We start from the raw sequence: 12,856 nt of genomic DNA, 5'->3' as shown, positions 1-12,856 counted from the left end.
GTTGTACGGCCAGAATTGCTCTGAAATGGTTTCTCACAACATAGGCGCTCGCAAGCGCCCGTGCTCACGTCAAGCACGATGCGCACATGATTGATCGCGCGCGTACGCCCGGGCACGTCGACAGCCGAACATCGCTTGCACCTCCCTCTCATCCTCCCTTTCCTGAATTCCACCCTTGCTTAGCCTGAGAGACAAGGATCCGGCGCGAGAAACTGTGCCCATAGTTGCCTACACTCTACCTCGACTCGCGCCTTCACCTACACCATGGAGTTCTTTAGCGGCGCTGGCGGGGATCCACTCAAGCCCTCTATCTTCGAACTCGTCGCGCAAGAGCAGCTTCGCGACTTACTGCAGCCTGCGCTGAAATATGTGCTTGCTGTACGTGTCTATACTGCCGACCAACTCCCCACTCCCTTCCCCGCATCGGACCCCACATTCCTCGTCCACCTCGATCCTAGAGCTCCGCCTCGATCCCTGCCTTCCTTCCCTCACACTTCCCTTCCCCTATACCTTCGCATACCGCTTCCCCCTTCGCCTCTACCCCAACGTTTTCTCACCTTCTCTCAAGGTTTTCGCCCAACGCTACCCGCGATACCTCATACGCATCGTCAACCGCCATGAAGAATTCTACGCCCTCATCATGCTCATTGTCGAGCGATACTACTTGAGAAAACATAGTACGTGTCCGCCATACAACCCCTCTCCCTGTCCTCTGTCCTCTCTCGCCAGAGAATGCGTGCAGGGTGTGCTTGGAGCAAGGAATACTAACAGACCACCGCAGACGCGTCCTTCGCGGAGAACTTCTACGGCATGAAGCGAAGAAGAAGACCTTTTATCGAGACGGATAGGGCAAGGGTTGCGTCGGGGATGATTCCTCCGGCGGAGCGATTGAGGAATAGGGAAATTCGGTGGTCTTTGTTCTTCCTGGTGCGTCTCAAGAGCTGTCAATCATGGCAATAGTATGCGAGCTAACTGAACATGAGTAGGTTGCGATACCCTACATTCGCGCGAAAGCCCATGATTGGTTTGAGGATGTAGGCGGTGGGACGCACATAGATATTCTGGATGACGAGCCAAGGTCGGGGGCGTCTGATGGTAGCGAGGTGCGTGGAAGTAAGGAAAACTAGGCTCATGCTCATCGTCAGTGATTCACCAGACCTGGTGTGCACGGCTGAAGCGCGTCTATAAGACGCTGTACCCTTGGGCGAACTCTGCATTCGAGGTCTGGCTACTCATCAGCAATGTTGCGTATCTGTTCGACCAAACACCATACTACCGCCCATGGCTGAAGTGGATAGGAGTGGATCTACGACGCTTGGGGCCGGAGGACTTCGTGCGTTGCGACCATAATGAAACTCTTCCTTCCGCTAACCTCCCTTCAGCGAGCAGCTATGCAAGCTCAACGAGCAAAGCTTACCCCAGAGCAACGAAAGGGCATCATGGCAAGAATACGACGACTAATCCTCACCTCGCCTAAGCTGTTGCTCGACTCCCTACGACTGCTCCTCCCAACAGCGATATTCTTTGTCAAATTCCTTGAATGGTGGTATGCACCTGGCTCGCCTGCGCGTGCGCTCTCGGCTACGCCAACGGGCCCTGTCGTGCCTCCACCTCGAATGCTTCCGCCTCATCCTCAAGGGATTCCTTTCGATCCGACCAGCCTCGGGACGTGTCCAGTATGCCGTCAGTCGATCAACAATGCGACTGCCCTGCCGTCTGGGTATGTCTACTGCTACCGATGCGCATACGAGGAAGTAGAGGAGCGCGGCCGTTGTCCGGTGACGCTGCTGCCGGCGCAGATGTGGCAGCTGCGCAAGGTGCTGGTGTAGGTGAGGCGCGAGAAGAGGTAGCGGTATGCGGGAAGGGCGGGATGGGTGGGACGATTTCGCGAACGTTCGTAGTAATTGGGTACTTTATGGCCATCGAGTACCATCGATCTACATTCACGCGCCCAGCGCAAGTCGAACCGTGGGAGTGCTATCACGAACGTTCGCGGGCCCGATCATCGAGCGCGCCGCGCCCCCGGCTTGTATCCTCCCCTCATGTGCTGGGAATCTACCATATACAGTTGAACCGCCCGCACCCATAACGCGTCGCTGCCCGCGCGGGACACGGCATCATGAAGGTCTGTCTGTCCGCCCGCCGAGCGCGAGAGCGGCTGATTGAACGTTAGGCTCCCCATCCCCTCCCCCATTGCCGCCCCCGCGAATGCAGTTTGGGAAGCATATCCAAGCGCAGCAGGTTCCCGGGTGGTCACAGTACTACCTGGACTATAAGTTCCTCAAGAAGATCATCTCGTCGCTGGCGGACAGGCGCCCTGCGTCAGACTCGGCGGCGCTCGCTCTCGGCGTACGGCCCGCGGACATGGTCGATGCGGACGCGATCTCTGCTCTCTCGCAGGCGTCACAAGAGCCGCCGATCTTCACTGACACGGACGCAACGCGCGGCGACGACGTGCAGGCGCACAAGGCCGCGTTCTTCTTCAAGCTCGAGCGTGAGCTGGAGAAGGTGCGCAGCCTGAGACCTCATCCCGTCATCCGCTCACACTCCCCAGATCAACCTCTTCTACCTGCAGAAGGAGGCCGAATTGCGGCTTCGCCTTGAGACGCTGCTATCCAAGCGACGAGCTGCCGTCCTGCGTGGTGTGCCCTCTAGCCCAGACGATGTGGCGCAGAAGAACGTAGAATGGAGCGCGGTAGAGGAGGGCTTCCGCCTGCTTGAGCGCGATCTCGGCAAGCTCCAGGTAGATATGCTCGCGCACCCGCGTGCCACTCATCCGCCCACATACCCGCTAGCAATATATAGAGATCAATGCCACCGGCTTTCGCAAGATCCTCAAGAAGTTCGACAAGCGGTCGAAGAGCTCAACGAAGGAACTGTATCTTGCGCGTCAGGTTGATGTGCAGCCGGTGTTCAATCGTCAGGTAAGTTGGGCCGCTTACCCCAAAATCGAGTATTGACAGGCCTCCAGCTTATCTCTGAACTCTCGGACACCGTGGCGGCTTGCCTGCTAGACCTGTCCGATCTCTCGTCTGGGCTCAAATTCGAGGGTGGCGCAGCGAATGATGTCGTCGCCTTGCAGATCATGACTGAGCGGAACTCCGGTATGGGCCCGTTCAACGATCTGGAAAGCAACCTCCGCCGCGCCGTCAACAGCCGCGACTCCACGGCCCTTGCTGACTGCGTTCGCTACTCTGAGACCCTCGCCTCACAGCCCGGCGGCAAACCGCATGTTACGCGCATCTTGTGGCGCGTCATCAACGAGGCTCCGGAAGATCTCGCTGATCTGGTACTTTCCTCGCTTACGAGTCCCTTCGACTTCCAGTTCGTCGACGATATCAATGGGCGGACGTGCTTGCACGAAGCAGCTAAGTCCGGGTGCGACCGGCTCGCCAGGATGTGCATCGAGCACGGCGTCCGGGTCGATAAACGGGATGCGTATGGCCGGACGGCACTTCACTATGCCGCCCTTCACGGGAATTCTTCGACGTGCAAGTTGCTTCTTGAGGCGCAGGTACCACCAGATGCTCTGGATCTCGACAACTACAGCCCACTTGTATACGCAACTCTGTGCGGCAGCGTCGAATGCGTCAAATTACTTCTCGACATAGGTCACGTCTCGGTTGATCCTTCGTCAGGTGCTGGCGATCTTATTCCCCTGTCTCTCGCCTGCCGCTCCGGCCACATTGACGTGGTCACTCTTCTCCTCGAGCGCGGCGCGCGCTGCACGCCGAACACGAATGGGGAGTACCCCATGCACCTCGCCGCTCGGGAAGGGCGAGTCGGCGTCTGCGAGCTGCTCCTCGAGAGCGAGGGCTGGGATACGCCGGACAAATATCATGAATGGACGCCTCTCTTCCACGCTGCAACGCGAGGGCACCACGATTGCGTTAGGGTGCTTCTCGCTGCTGGTGCGCGCGCCAATATGGTCGACGAGCTTCAACATCTTCCCGTACATTACGCGGCTTGGTACGGCCACGAGCAGACTATGCAGCTCCTCCTCGCCGTCTCTGACAGTGCGCAGACGCCCTCGGCCACCAAGGTCGACTCTCCGGACAAATCCTGCTTGGAGGACAGCGAGATCGATCTGATCCCCTCACTTTCCCTTCCGCCACCGATTATGCCGCACCGCGTATACGGGCACAACTACCTCGATCGAAGTTTCCTCGTACAGGTGTCTCTGAGCGGGAATAACTTCCCCCACGACCCGCTCGGTGTGCGCCTGCATCGGCGACTGCTCAGCCCGGCTTTCCGTGACGAGTACCTCCTGAAGAGCACGCCCCTCAAGCTAGTGATGACCGCGGACCCAAGCGGCTCGCGTGCTCTATTCACTTTGTCATTGCCACAATCCGCGGACGATCAGGCGACATTCTCGTTTCAGATCCCGTCGCTGGAGGCATTGTCGTTGGAGTTCTCGATCTATCCGAATTTCGGAACGAGGACCATCGGGCGGGCGGTGGCGCTGCCTTCAATGTTCGCGAATGCGCTGGGGCAAGGAAGGTTTGTTCTACCGATCTTGGATACGAGGCTGCATGTTATTGGCGAGGTGAGTATGGGACAATGGAATTTGCGCACGCATTGGCCTGAATCTGTCTTCATCAGGTGTCCTTCGACCTGAGCATAATCACACCCTTCGACCAAGCCACGCTTGCCATCGGCGGCGACGTCGAAACTTACTGGAAATCAATGTCCGGGCCCTCCATCTCCCAACCAGGCCTCCCCTCCCTACCCCAACGCTCGACCTTCTTCGGTTCCCAGCAGACATCGCCATCGGCCCAATCGGTTGTCAGCGCCTCCGGCCTGTCCATTGCCAGCGCCTCCGGACCACAGCATATTACCGTCTCTTCTCTCCAGGGCGAGTATGTTACTGCGGTCGTGCAGCTTACGAAGGACGGGAAGCCTGTTGTATACGCCGAGGACTTGCTCCCCGATGTAGGATTGGGATTGGAAGTTGACGCGGGGCAAGTGACGCTGGCGCAGTTCGAGGCGTTGGCCAGCAGGCTGGGGCGCGCTACGATGTCTGCCGAGGGATCCGGTGCACCATCCTATGCGCGTGCCATGGGACGGGCGATGCTGCCATTGGGCAGGCTCTTGAGGGTGAGATTTTTGTGTAAAGAAATTCCTACCGTTTGACTGTACAAGCAACAGACGTTACCGTACAACATAGGATTGAACCTCCGATTACGACCGCCCATTGACTCAAGATCACATCGACACTCTGCATACGTGGACGTCAACGGCTTCGTGGATGCGGTCTTGCGGGACATATACGACACAACGGCGCTCATCGACCCCCGCACCGTGCGGAGACGACTCATGTTCAGCTCGTCGTCCCCGGAGGTTAGCGCCGCGCTCAATTGGAAGCAGCCCAACTGTGCGTGCGCCTGCTTGGGCTCGAGTAATGATGCTTACCATCTCATAGACCCGGTCTTCTTTTCGACCCAATCATCGGCAACTGGGACATCACCACTGGATGAGCGGCAGAGCCTGAGCATCGGAGAGGCGGTCGACTTCGCACGGTCTAATAATCTCCTGGGAATCTTTGCTGATGGCAATATGCTTGTGCGTGCATCCTTGCCGGCTGCCGCGATCACGAGTCTCTGACGCTCTTCTAGGCTCGTGTACTCTCTCTCTTGGAAGCTGTACGCGACGCGGGACTGTTGATCGGCGTCCATGGCGGAGGTGGTGATCATATCGCAAGTCTAGTAGACGCGTATACTGAGGGTGATCTGGTTGTGTACGCCAAAAGGACAGCTATAGATGATCTGTAGTACTAGTAATGCGTGGACTAGACTTTGTATCTTCAGCCATGTAGTGTCTCTCAAATTTCATGTATCCTTACGAGCTGATGCACGGGCTATGAAACATCGTGAACGACCTTTTCGTCGCTTAAGAAGCGTCGAAGAGATTGCTCCCTTCGAGTTGATCGTTCATATTTGCACTGAACATAGAACATACGATGATACATGCTCATAGAGTCTAGAGATACATGACCGGACTGGGTCATTGTATGCCGCGAATGGCCTTGGAATGCCTGGATAAACAGAGTCAACCAGAATTGAGCCTCTGATGAGAAGGAATACGTACACTTCTCTGTGGTGCTTGTTCAGAAGAAAAGGAGTGCGGAAGGCCGCCGTGCTTCCGTGTCCAAACTTCACAATGCACTGAGCACATCGGTAAACGACGCCGCGAGTTGGAGCACTACTTTGTGTGAGATCACAAGCGCAACACGATGTTATGTAAAGCAACCCACGGATTCTGGCGGCCCTTGGGCGCCTGGCAAAGGGGTCGTGCAGACGCTTGAGAGGGTGCCTTAACGCGCTGTTTGGCAGACTTGGTGCACGCCGACTGCTGTTGGACAGCGACCGAACTCTGGCTCGGCACGAGTGCCTTGTCGGGCTCAGCACAGTGGAGGTTCGCCAATGTCGCCCGATAGATTGGTGTCTTGTCCCTCACGTGCGCAGCCAGTACACGCTGAACCAAGGGGTCCTTTAGGGCATCTTTGAGGGTTTGACCCTTTTTGTTGACGAACTTTTCGAGGCTGCCAACTTTCGTCAGTCTCCTGGAAACGGTAAATGTGGGCGGAGAGGTCCGGAACGTACTCCTCAAGATTCTTTGCAAAAATCGGGCGACTCTCGGTTGCAACGTGGTGCCTCCACGCAGATAAGAAGAAATGGAACTGTCATAAGGGTCAGAGCGCAAAGGATGATGGCAAGCAAAGCGTCGCTTACAGGTTCCAATGCTTTGTGCAACAGCCTCAGGTTGTCCCAGTGCTGCAATCGTATGCATAAGTTGTAGCAAGCGGCAAGCAAACAAGCTGCCCACCGCCAGCGTCTCGAACTTCTGTACCAGAGTAAGCCTGGTCATACTTCTTTCGAAGGTAGCGGCAGCGATTGAACATGGACTGATCATCTTCGGGGCGGATGGCGCAGTGATTGATGTTGTCGAAGTCGTTCATGTAGGGAATGTACGAGTTGATCTCGGCGAGGCCAAGGTAATCGTTTGGGAAGTCGATGGTCCAGTTCGGGGCAGTGAACTCATTCCTGCAAACAGCGTCAGATTTAGAGGGCACCTTTCGACGTCACTTACGAGCAAACTCGAGCCATGCAATCGTACTTATGGTGAAAGATCAGCGACGATACTACTGGATAGGTGAGCGGCCTTGCACATACCTCTCCGCAAAGGCGAATTCGAAGATTGCTCGAGAGCGGCGGGCCGCCCGCAAACTTTTCGCATGCCTATACAGCGATGGTCAGCATGTAGCTACACCGATACAAGACGTGGCAGAGCATACCGTGCAACTTCCCCCTGCCAGCAGGAGTCTGTACCAGATAGTATCCTCCTTGTTGATAGGCTTGAGGCACGCTGGGAGGTGTTGTGTCGCGTCCGAAAACCGTTCACAGATGGCGAGGCTCGGCGGAAGCTGAGCTCGCTGGATTGCAGCCTCCAAATAACGACCCTTGTCGATCAGCGCGCTAAAACGCACATTTGTGGCGCGCAAACATTGCAGGTCGGCGGGAGAACACACGAAAAGAATGTAGTCCAGAATATCTTCAGGAAGCTCGTACAGAGCGAGATGCGCTAGAGGTGTCATGACGGATGCTGGGTGAGAGTAGGAAGGTTGAATGGGAGCCATAGATGCAATTGAGTTTAGCTGGTTCGGTATCCCTTTTAAGGGGGAAAGCCGTTGCCGAACCCAAAGGATATGTACTTGTGCCCATCTATGGCTTATTGTTCACGATAGAAGTCCGCCCTCGACGAACCGACGACGCTCAGGCTAAGGATGAAATTAGAACCAGAATTTCCGCATGTAACTCCGAGTCCTTTGTTCCGAATTAGGCAATTTCTGCTTGATCCGTCCGCGCCATGTGCTTCAACGGCATTCGCCGCATCAGTGAACTGAGTTCATTTGTCACATGCCCTCATCTGGTGGGAATATCTTGCTTTCGTCCGACGCCTTATTGTCACTCTGGTCCACTTCATCTGCTTCTAGTGCACAGAATCTCATAGGGAACTATGGAAACAAGTGTCCATTCTACTTCATCAGAATGCCGGCATAGAGCAGCGGCTTCGGGCAGCGATAGCGAGCGGCCGCGCAGGTTTGCGCAGGTCACCTTGCCCGATAGTACTTAGGATTCTCTCTTTTCCGCTCTTTTTCGCTTGGTCCTTACTTGCCGGTCGGCCTTTATCTAGGACGTGCCCATCTGAATCTTACATTTCCAGGTCTTTGCAAGTGGTCAATGGTGTATTTGTGGTATTACATCCTGCTTCTGACTATTGCTGCTGAAGATTTCCAGTCTACTAGTCTACTGTAGCACGCGATGCAAAGCATCTGAATGTCGATCAAAAATTGCGCACTGCCTACAAGGGATCGGCCTTGTAGCGCAGAGGGCACGCGTTCTGCCCAAGGGCAGTCCTAGCGGATGAGCGATGTCCGACGTGTCCCCTCCCCTTGCACGTCAGAGGAAGGGAGCGCTGCACCCACGGTGCCGAGTGCCAAGGGGCATTGCTGCAGTCTGTGCAGAACCTAGTTTCCTTATAACCTCGTCGAAGGGCGCCTCTTCGCCGCCGCAAGCGGCAGCTAGAGCATGACATCCACCGCCTCTCCCCACGTCCTGCGAGACGTCGCCTCTTACGAGACGAGCCCGCAGGTCGCTGCGCACCGTCCACCAGCCGTCATCCCATAGGGTCCATGAGCCCGCGCCTACGCAGGGCAAGCCCCGCGCAGTGCGAGCTCCACATGGGCATATCGGCAACTGGCAATCCAATACGCAGGGAAGGAAGGATGAGGAGAAAGGTTGGCGGGGGCCTCTTTATATACGGGCGAGGCACGTGCAGTCAAGAGCGGGCCGGCCGTCGGACACAGTTCCTTTTGTTCTCCCTTTCCGGTCATCAATGGAAGCTCTGATTTCGGCAAGTGTTCTTTACGTCCCAATCCTTCGCGCAATTTGTATCCTCCATACCGTCTTGCTTGCTACCCTCATGGCACCCCGTTCGAAATGGTCTCGCACTCGACGCGCTAGGGCGACCACCCAACCTGAGCCTCTGCCTGCTCGTGCTATCAAATATGGGGACCTGCTCCCGCCCGAGCTCTGGCGGGAAGCCTTCTCATACTGTCTTCCGCTCACTCTCTTCGCCGCACGCGATACCTGCCGCCTCTTCCGCCGCATGATTGACCGCAACGATGGCTCCCTTCTCGCCCGCGCTCCCCTCCTACTCTCAGACCCGCCCCCGGATCCCCGCTGGTATATGCAGCGGTCTCGCAACGAGCACGTCCGGCAAATCATTGGCGAGGTTTTCGGCATCACGGATCCTTGGAGTGATATCTATGGAAGCGCTGCGTACACGAAGATGCTGTATCTGCCCGGTTGGTGCCATGTAAGTTCTGCTCAAACTGAATAACCACGGGCTTCCTCATTACCGAGGTCAGATGTGCAATGGGCGCGCAGAGGGACCTCCCGCCTCTATTACAAGCAGCATAGGCAGGGTATATCTGTGCTCCGTAAGCCTCCGGTCATCGTCCCGTCGCGCTCGCCTCTCATCTACATCTCACCTATCAGCGCCGCTGCCGTTGAGACTTATTCCGGTAAGCCTGTCTGTCTCGACTTATTTCCTATTGCTGATGTGTCCGGATTGCTGGCACAGAAGTCGTACCCGCAAGGTCGTCAAGCTCGCGCCAAAGAACTGGCTACCGAAACCATCGCTGCCGATGGATCGCTACCTCACGCCGTGGGTTCCTAACATGTCCATGGTGAAAGGGCGCAAGACGATCGCCGTCGCGGCGTGCGACCTGGTCAGAGCGCGAGAGGAATATGAACAAAATGTTTTGGCTTCAGCAACCGCCACTGAGCGCAGGCGGGAGCGCAAAGCTCTCTTCACGGTGCGCACGTTCGTTGACATGCTTGCGCTAGCCATGACGACTCACATCTTTTTCTAGCAATACAAATCTCGCTGCCGCCAGAAGAGGACGCTCGGGATCGTGAGTGGGCCTTTTTGCTCGCCCTGCCGACGATTGAAAATAAACACATCAAGCTCGAATGCCTGGTCGAGTATTGGAAGGAAAAGAACGACTCGAAGATCAAGCAGAACCTGAAGATCAACAAAGCACGGTACGTCTTCACACAGTCTACTACACCAGTACGCAACGCGGAGCCAAACGCTAGCCAGGTTGCGTGCATTCGCAAACGAGCGGCAAATACCGCTGTCGCAGGCGCTCGGCAACCCAGACGTGCAGCGCGCCCTTGTTGCGCACTCGAGAGTGTTCGCGCTCATCTCGCCATCCATCTTGAGCGACGCGGGCCTCTTCAACCCAACGTCCAACCGCGTGCCATGTGAGCATTGCCACGCAGTCGTCGCTATACACCGTTTGGAATGCCATATAGCTAGCAGGTGAGTTTCTTCTCGAAGGGCTCGTTCGTGCTTTTATCAACGTCCTCTCAGCCATCCGAAGCAGTTCCCTTACACTCGCCTGGGCGCCACGACAGGAAAGGCAGAGTACCGATGTGCGCTGTGCCCTCTGCCTGCACTGAGGTGGTTTTCGGCCGTCGCTTTGCAGGCGCATCAGCTCGACAAGTGCGTGGTTCAGATTGCACTGATGATGATGACTCACTGCATGATATCAGGCATGGCGTGCGTGGTCAGGAAGAGCAGGAGTAGGAAATACAGAATCAGGTGACCCAGTGTGTACAATCGCTGGAGTCCGCAGGACGACGACATGAGTGTCTGGTACTGTGCATGGACAGTCATGTAAACGATGTTTGGACACGTGCTGCGAGAGAGGGATTGCACGGAGGGATATGCCTCCAAGGGTCGGTGGCGTAGTTGGTTATCGCATCTGTCTAACACACAGAAGGTCCTCAGTTCGAACCTGGGCCGACTCACTGACAGGGATGGTCGGTGTTTTTGGCTCCTCCATCGTTTGCTGATTTATACCTCTGGCTCACCTGCGATGAGCCTACGTCGAAGTATACTAAGGGCGACTCAAGTGGACTTGGAGCTGAACCATCCTCCAAATGAATGAAATGTGAATTGCCGCTGGTTCCAGCGCGGCGCTTACGATCAGTCATCATGATCTGAGAGGCAACTGCGATCGGCGAAGACAATACTTTGGTCTCGAGCCCTCCCTTCTTATTTTCCTGCACCTTCAACTCGAGACATCCTCCCCCATATTACCCCGCGACAATGAACCCAGCGGAGCAGCTTGCACACGGCACGATGTTGCAGCAACAACTGCACAAGCTGCAGCAGGAGAAGGCACCACACGCGGAGGGAGGGGAACAGGAGCATGAGCACGAGAACGAGCCCAAGGCGGGCCCGTCGTTCGTTAGTACACCACCGGTGATCCACGAGGGGTATGGCTTCAGGCCGACATCGGGCCCTGCGACGCCGGGGAAGGAGTTGCAACCGTCGGCGCATGAGCAGGGGGTACGCTCACCACTTCCCCCGAATGACTACGGGCTTGGATGGCCAGGTGCGTTTTCCCTTCTTGATTTACAGAGGCCTATACCATACACCCTCGTATAACGCTTCACCGATCATCACCACTCACAACCCCTTCCCAGCCAAGTCGACCGTCCTGCGCCTGAACGCCACCGCCGCCGAAAACCAGGCGCGCGAGGAGAAGATGGCCGCCGCCGTGCGTACCATCCTCGAGTGCATCGGCGAGGACCCAGACCGCGAGGGCCTCTTGCGCACACCCATCCGCTACGCGCAGGCGCTCATGTACCTCACGAAGGGGTACGAGGAGCGGTTGGTCGGTATGTGGTTCGCTACCCCTCGTGCTTGCGCGCAGGCGAACTGACGATCGGATTCGCCAGACGTCATCAACGACGCCGTGTTTGCGGAGGATCACGATGAGATGGTCATCGTGCGCGACATCGACATCGCGAGTCTGTGCGAGCACCATCTGGTCCCCTTCACTGGCAAGGTGCGTTCCCCTCCTGACCCCTCCTCCCTCCCTGTGCCCCATTATATTCCACTTTTCTCCTTCCCCCTTCTTCCAATTACATACTCAAGCCATCCTCCAGGTCTCCATCGCCTACATCCCCAACAAGCTCGTCCTCGGGCTCTCCAAGCTCGCGCGCATCGCCGAGACCTTCAGCCGGCGCCTCCAAGTCCAGGAGCGCCTCACAAAGCAAATCGCCATTGCCGTCGAGGAGGCGATCAAGCCACGCGGAGTAGCCGTGGTCATGCAGGCGACGTGAGTGGTCCTGTTCTGTTTTCTTCTCTTCACATCGCGCATCGTGGTTTCCTTGCGCGTTCTAGTCCCTCTCGCCTAATCTCGAGTGCTGACGCGCGTTTCTTCTTCCAGCCACCTTTGCATGACGATGCGCGGCGTGCAAAAGCCGGGTTCGCTTACCGTCACCTCCTGCATGCTCGGCTGCTTTCGCACGCAGCAGAAGACGCGGGAGGAGTTCCTGACGCTCATCAAGCACTAGACGCATCCTCGTTCAAATAGTCAGGCCCTTTGCGACTCGAGCAATAGCCCTACCTCGCCACTCACCTACCACACTTCTCTTACAACCCTCACCAGCCACCTTTTTCACCATCCACCCCTCCTACACACCCACAAGTTGTACCACAAGCGCGTTCAACACCGCCTACACGGAATTCAACATTCCCTAGCATCTACTAATCCGCCAACTACTCATCTAATCGGCATCTGTACGCATTCACCTATATATGTTACTGTATCCATCGCCATAATTTATGTATCATTGTATGCGGAGTGGGTAGGGGAGGAGGAAGGGAGGGGGGTCTGAATCAATCTGTACGCCACAGGTAATTTGGATTCATGCGTCAAAATCGACCTGACGACGTCTGCTGGGCACGTTCTGAGGTTGGTTTTTAATACGCA

General features: G+C 56.4%; 7 protein-coding genes and 1 non-coding gene across 8 annotated transcripts; 7 read left to right on the top strand and 1 right to left on the bottom strand.

Moving 5' to 3' along the window:
- Positions 1-118: 118 nt before the first annotated feature.
- On the top strand, positions 119-1,869 carry SCHCODRAFT_02624182 (uncharacterized protein). The gene is made up of 6 exons (XM_050345225.1): positions 119-378; positions 569-677; positions 782-927; positions 987-1,103; positions 1,157-1,333; positions 1,383-1,869. Exons 1-6 carry the CDS (start codon positions 265-267, stop codon positions 1,827-1,829), a joined length of 1,110 nt encoding a protein of 369 aa, XP_050200738.1. The 5' UTR covers positions 119-264; the 3' UTR covers positions 1,830-1,869.
- Positions 1,870-2,364: 495 nt separating this feature from the next.
- SCHCODRAFT_02498767 (uncharacterized protein) lies at positions 2,365-2,899 on the top strand (the record flags this gene model as incomplete). Its single annotated transcript, XM_003038207.1, has 2 exons — positions 2,365-2,508; positions 2,555-2,899. 2 exons carry the CDS (start codon positions 2,365-2,367, stop codon positions 2,897-2,899), a joined length of 489 nt encoding a protein of 162 aa, XP_003038253.1.
- Positions 2,900-3,106: 207 nt separating this feature from the next.
- SCHCODRAFT_02501222 (ankyrin) lies at positions 3,107-3,712 on the top strand (the record flags this gene model as incomplete). The annotated part of the gene is made up of 1 exon (XM_050343107.1): positions 3,107-3,712. A coding segment is annotated over one exon (606 nt), but the record flags the coding sequence as incomplete, so codon positions are not given.
- A 213-nt stretch (positions 3,713-3,925) lies between these two features.
- On the top strand, positions 3,926-5,771 carry SCHCODRAFT_02498599 (uncharacterized protein; the record flags this gene model as incomplete). Its single annotated transcript, XM_003038206.2, has 5 exons — positions 3,926-4,546; positions 4,603-5,097; positions 5,149-5,374; positions 5,423-5,562; positions 5,616-5,771. The coding sequence occupies 5 exons, from the start codon at positions 3,926-3,928 to the stop codon at positions 5,769-5,771; spliced, it is 1,638 nt and encodes a 545-aa protein (XP_003038252.1).
- Positions 5,772-6,003: 232 nt separating this feature from the next.
- On the bottom strand, positions 6,004-7,594 carry SCHCODRAFT_01082006 (uncharacterized protein; the record flags this gene model as incomplete). The annotated part of the gene is made up of 9 exons (XM_050340987.1): positions 6,004-6,034; positions 6,088-6,201; positions 6,254-6,541; positions 6,603-6,679; positions 6,732-6,773; positions 6,842-7,050; positions 7,097-7,115; positions 7,173-7,238; positions 7,295-7,594. 9 exons carry the CDS (start codon positions 7,592-7,594, stop codon positions 6,004-6,006), a joined length of 1,146 nt encoding a protein of 381 aa, XP_050200736.1.
- Positions 7,595-8,895: 1,301 nt separating this feature from the next.
- Positions 8,896-10,656, top strand: SCHCODRAFT_02500300 (uncharacterized protein; the record flags this gene model as incomplete). Its single annotated transcript, XM_003038205.2, has 9 exons — positions 8,896-9,367; positions 9,431-9,586; positions 9,759-9,880; positions 9,938-9,979; positions 10,033-10,109; positions 10,168-10,331; positions 10,383-10,389; positions 10,441-10,572; positions 10,623-10,656. The coding sequence occupies 9 exons, from the start codon at positions 8,896-8,898 to the stop codon at positions 10,654-10,656; spliced, it is 1,206 nt and encodes a 401-aa protein (XP_003038251.1).
- A 150-nt stretch (positions 10,657-10,806) lies between these two features.
- On the top strand, positions 10,807-10,880 carry SCHCODRAFT_t101. Its single transcript has one exon. It is a non-coding gene; the product is annotated as a tRNA-Val (tRNA).
- A 428-nt stretch (positions 10,881-11,308) lies between these two features.
- On the top strand, positions 11,309-12,801 carry SCHCODRAFT_01142419 (GTP cyclohydrolase I). Its single transcript, XM_003038204.2, has 5 exons — positions 11,309-11,470; positions 11,562-11,756; positions 11,817-11,926; positions 12,027-12,199; positions 12,311-12,801. Exons 2-5 carry the CDS (start codon positions 11,624-11,626, stop codon positions 12,435-12,437), a joined length of 543 nt encoding a protein of 180 aa, XP_003038250.1. The 5' UTR covers positions 11,309-11,470; positions 11,562-11,623; the 3' UTR covers positions 12,438-12,801.
- The last annotated feature ends 55 nt before the right edge of the window (positions 12,802-12,856 follow it).

The sequence above is a fragment of the Schizophyllum commune genome, assembly GCF_000143185.2.
Source record: "Schizophyllum commune H4-8 unplaced genomic scaffold SCHCOscaffold_5, whole genome shotgun sequence".
Lineage (NCBI taxonomy): Eukaryota > Fungi > Basidiomycota > Agaricomycetes > Agaricales > Schizophyllaceae > Schizophyllum > Schizophyllum commune.
Note: the sequence above shows the minus strand (reverse complement) of the source record. Positions and strands in the feature narration are given on the sequence as shown.

What these genes read in the sequence shown, in the direction of transcription:
- SCHCODRAFT_01142419 (XM_003038204.2), top strand. Translation starts at nt 11,624, where the DNA reads ATGGCCGCCGCCGTGCGTACCATCCTCGAGTGCATCGGCGAGGACCCA. An exon ending in GTACGAGGAGCGGTTGGTCG is followed by an intron (nt 11,757 to 11,816) that starts GTATGTGGTTCG and finishes CGGATTCGCCAG; the next exon opens with ACGTCATCAACGACGCCGTG. An exon ending in TGGTCCCCTTCACTGGCAAG is followed by an intron (nt 11,927 to 12,026) that starts GTGCGTTCCCCT and finishes GCCATCCTCCAG; the next exon opens with GTCTCCATCGCCTACATCCC.
- SCHCODRAFT_02624182 (XM_050345225.1), top strand. Translation starts at nt 265, where the DNA reads ATGGAGTTCTTTAGCGGCGCTGGCGGGGATCCACTCAAGCCCTCTATC. An exon ending in CGCTGAAATATGTGCTTGCT is followed by an intron (nt 379 to 568) that starts GTACGTGTCTAT and finishes CCTTCTCTCAAG; the next exon opens with GTTTTCGCCCAACGCTACCC. An exon ending in GGGCGTCTGATGGTAGCGAG is followed by an intron (nt 1,104 to 1,156) that starts GTGCGTGGAAGT and finishes GTGATTCACCAG; the next exon opens with ACCTGGTGTGCACGGCTGAA.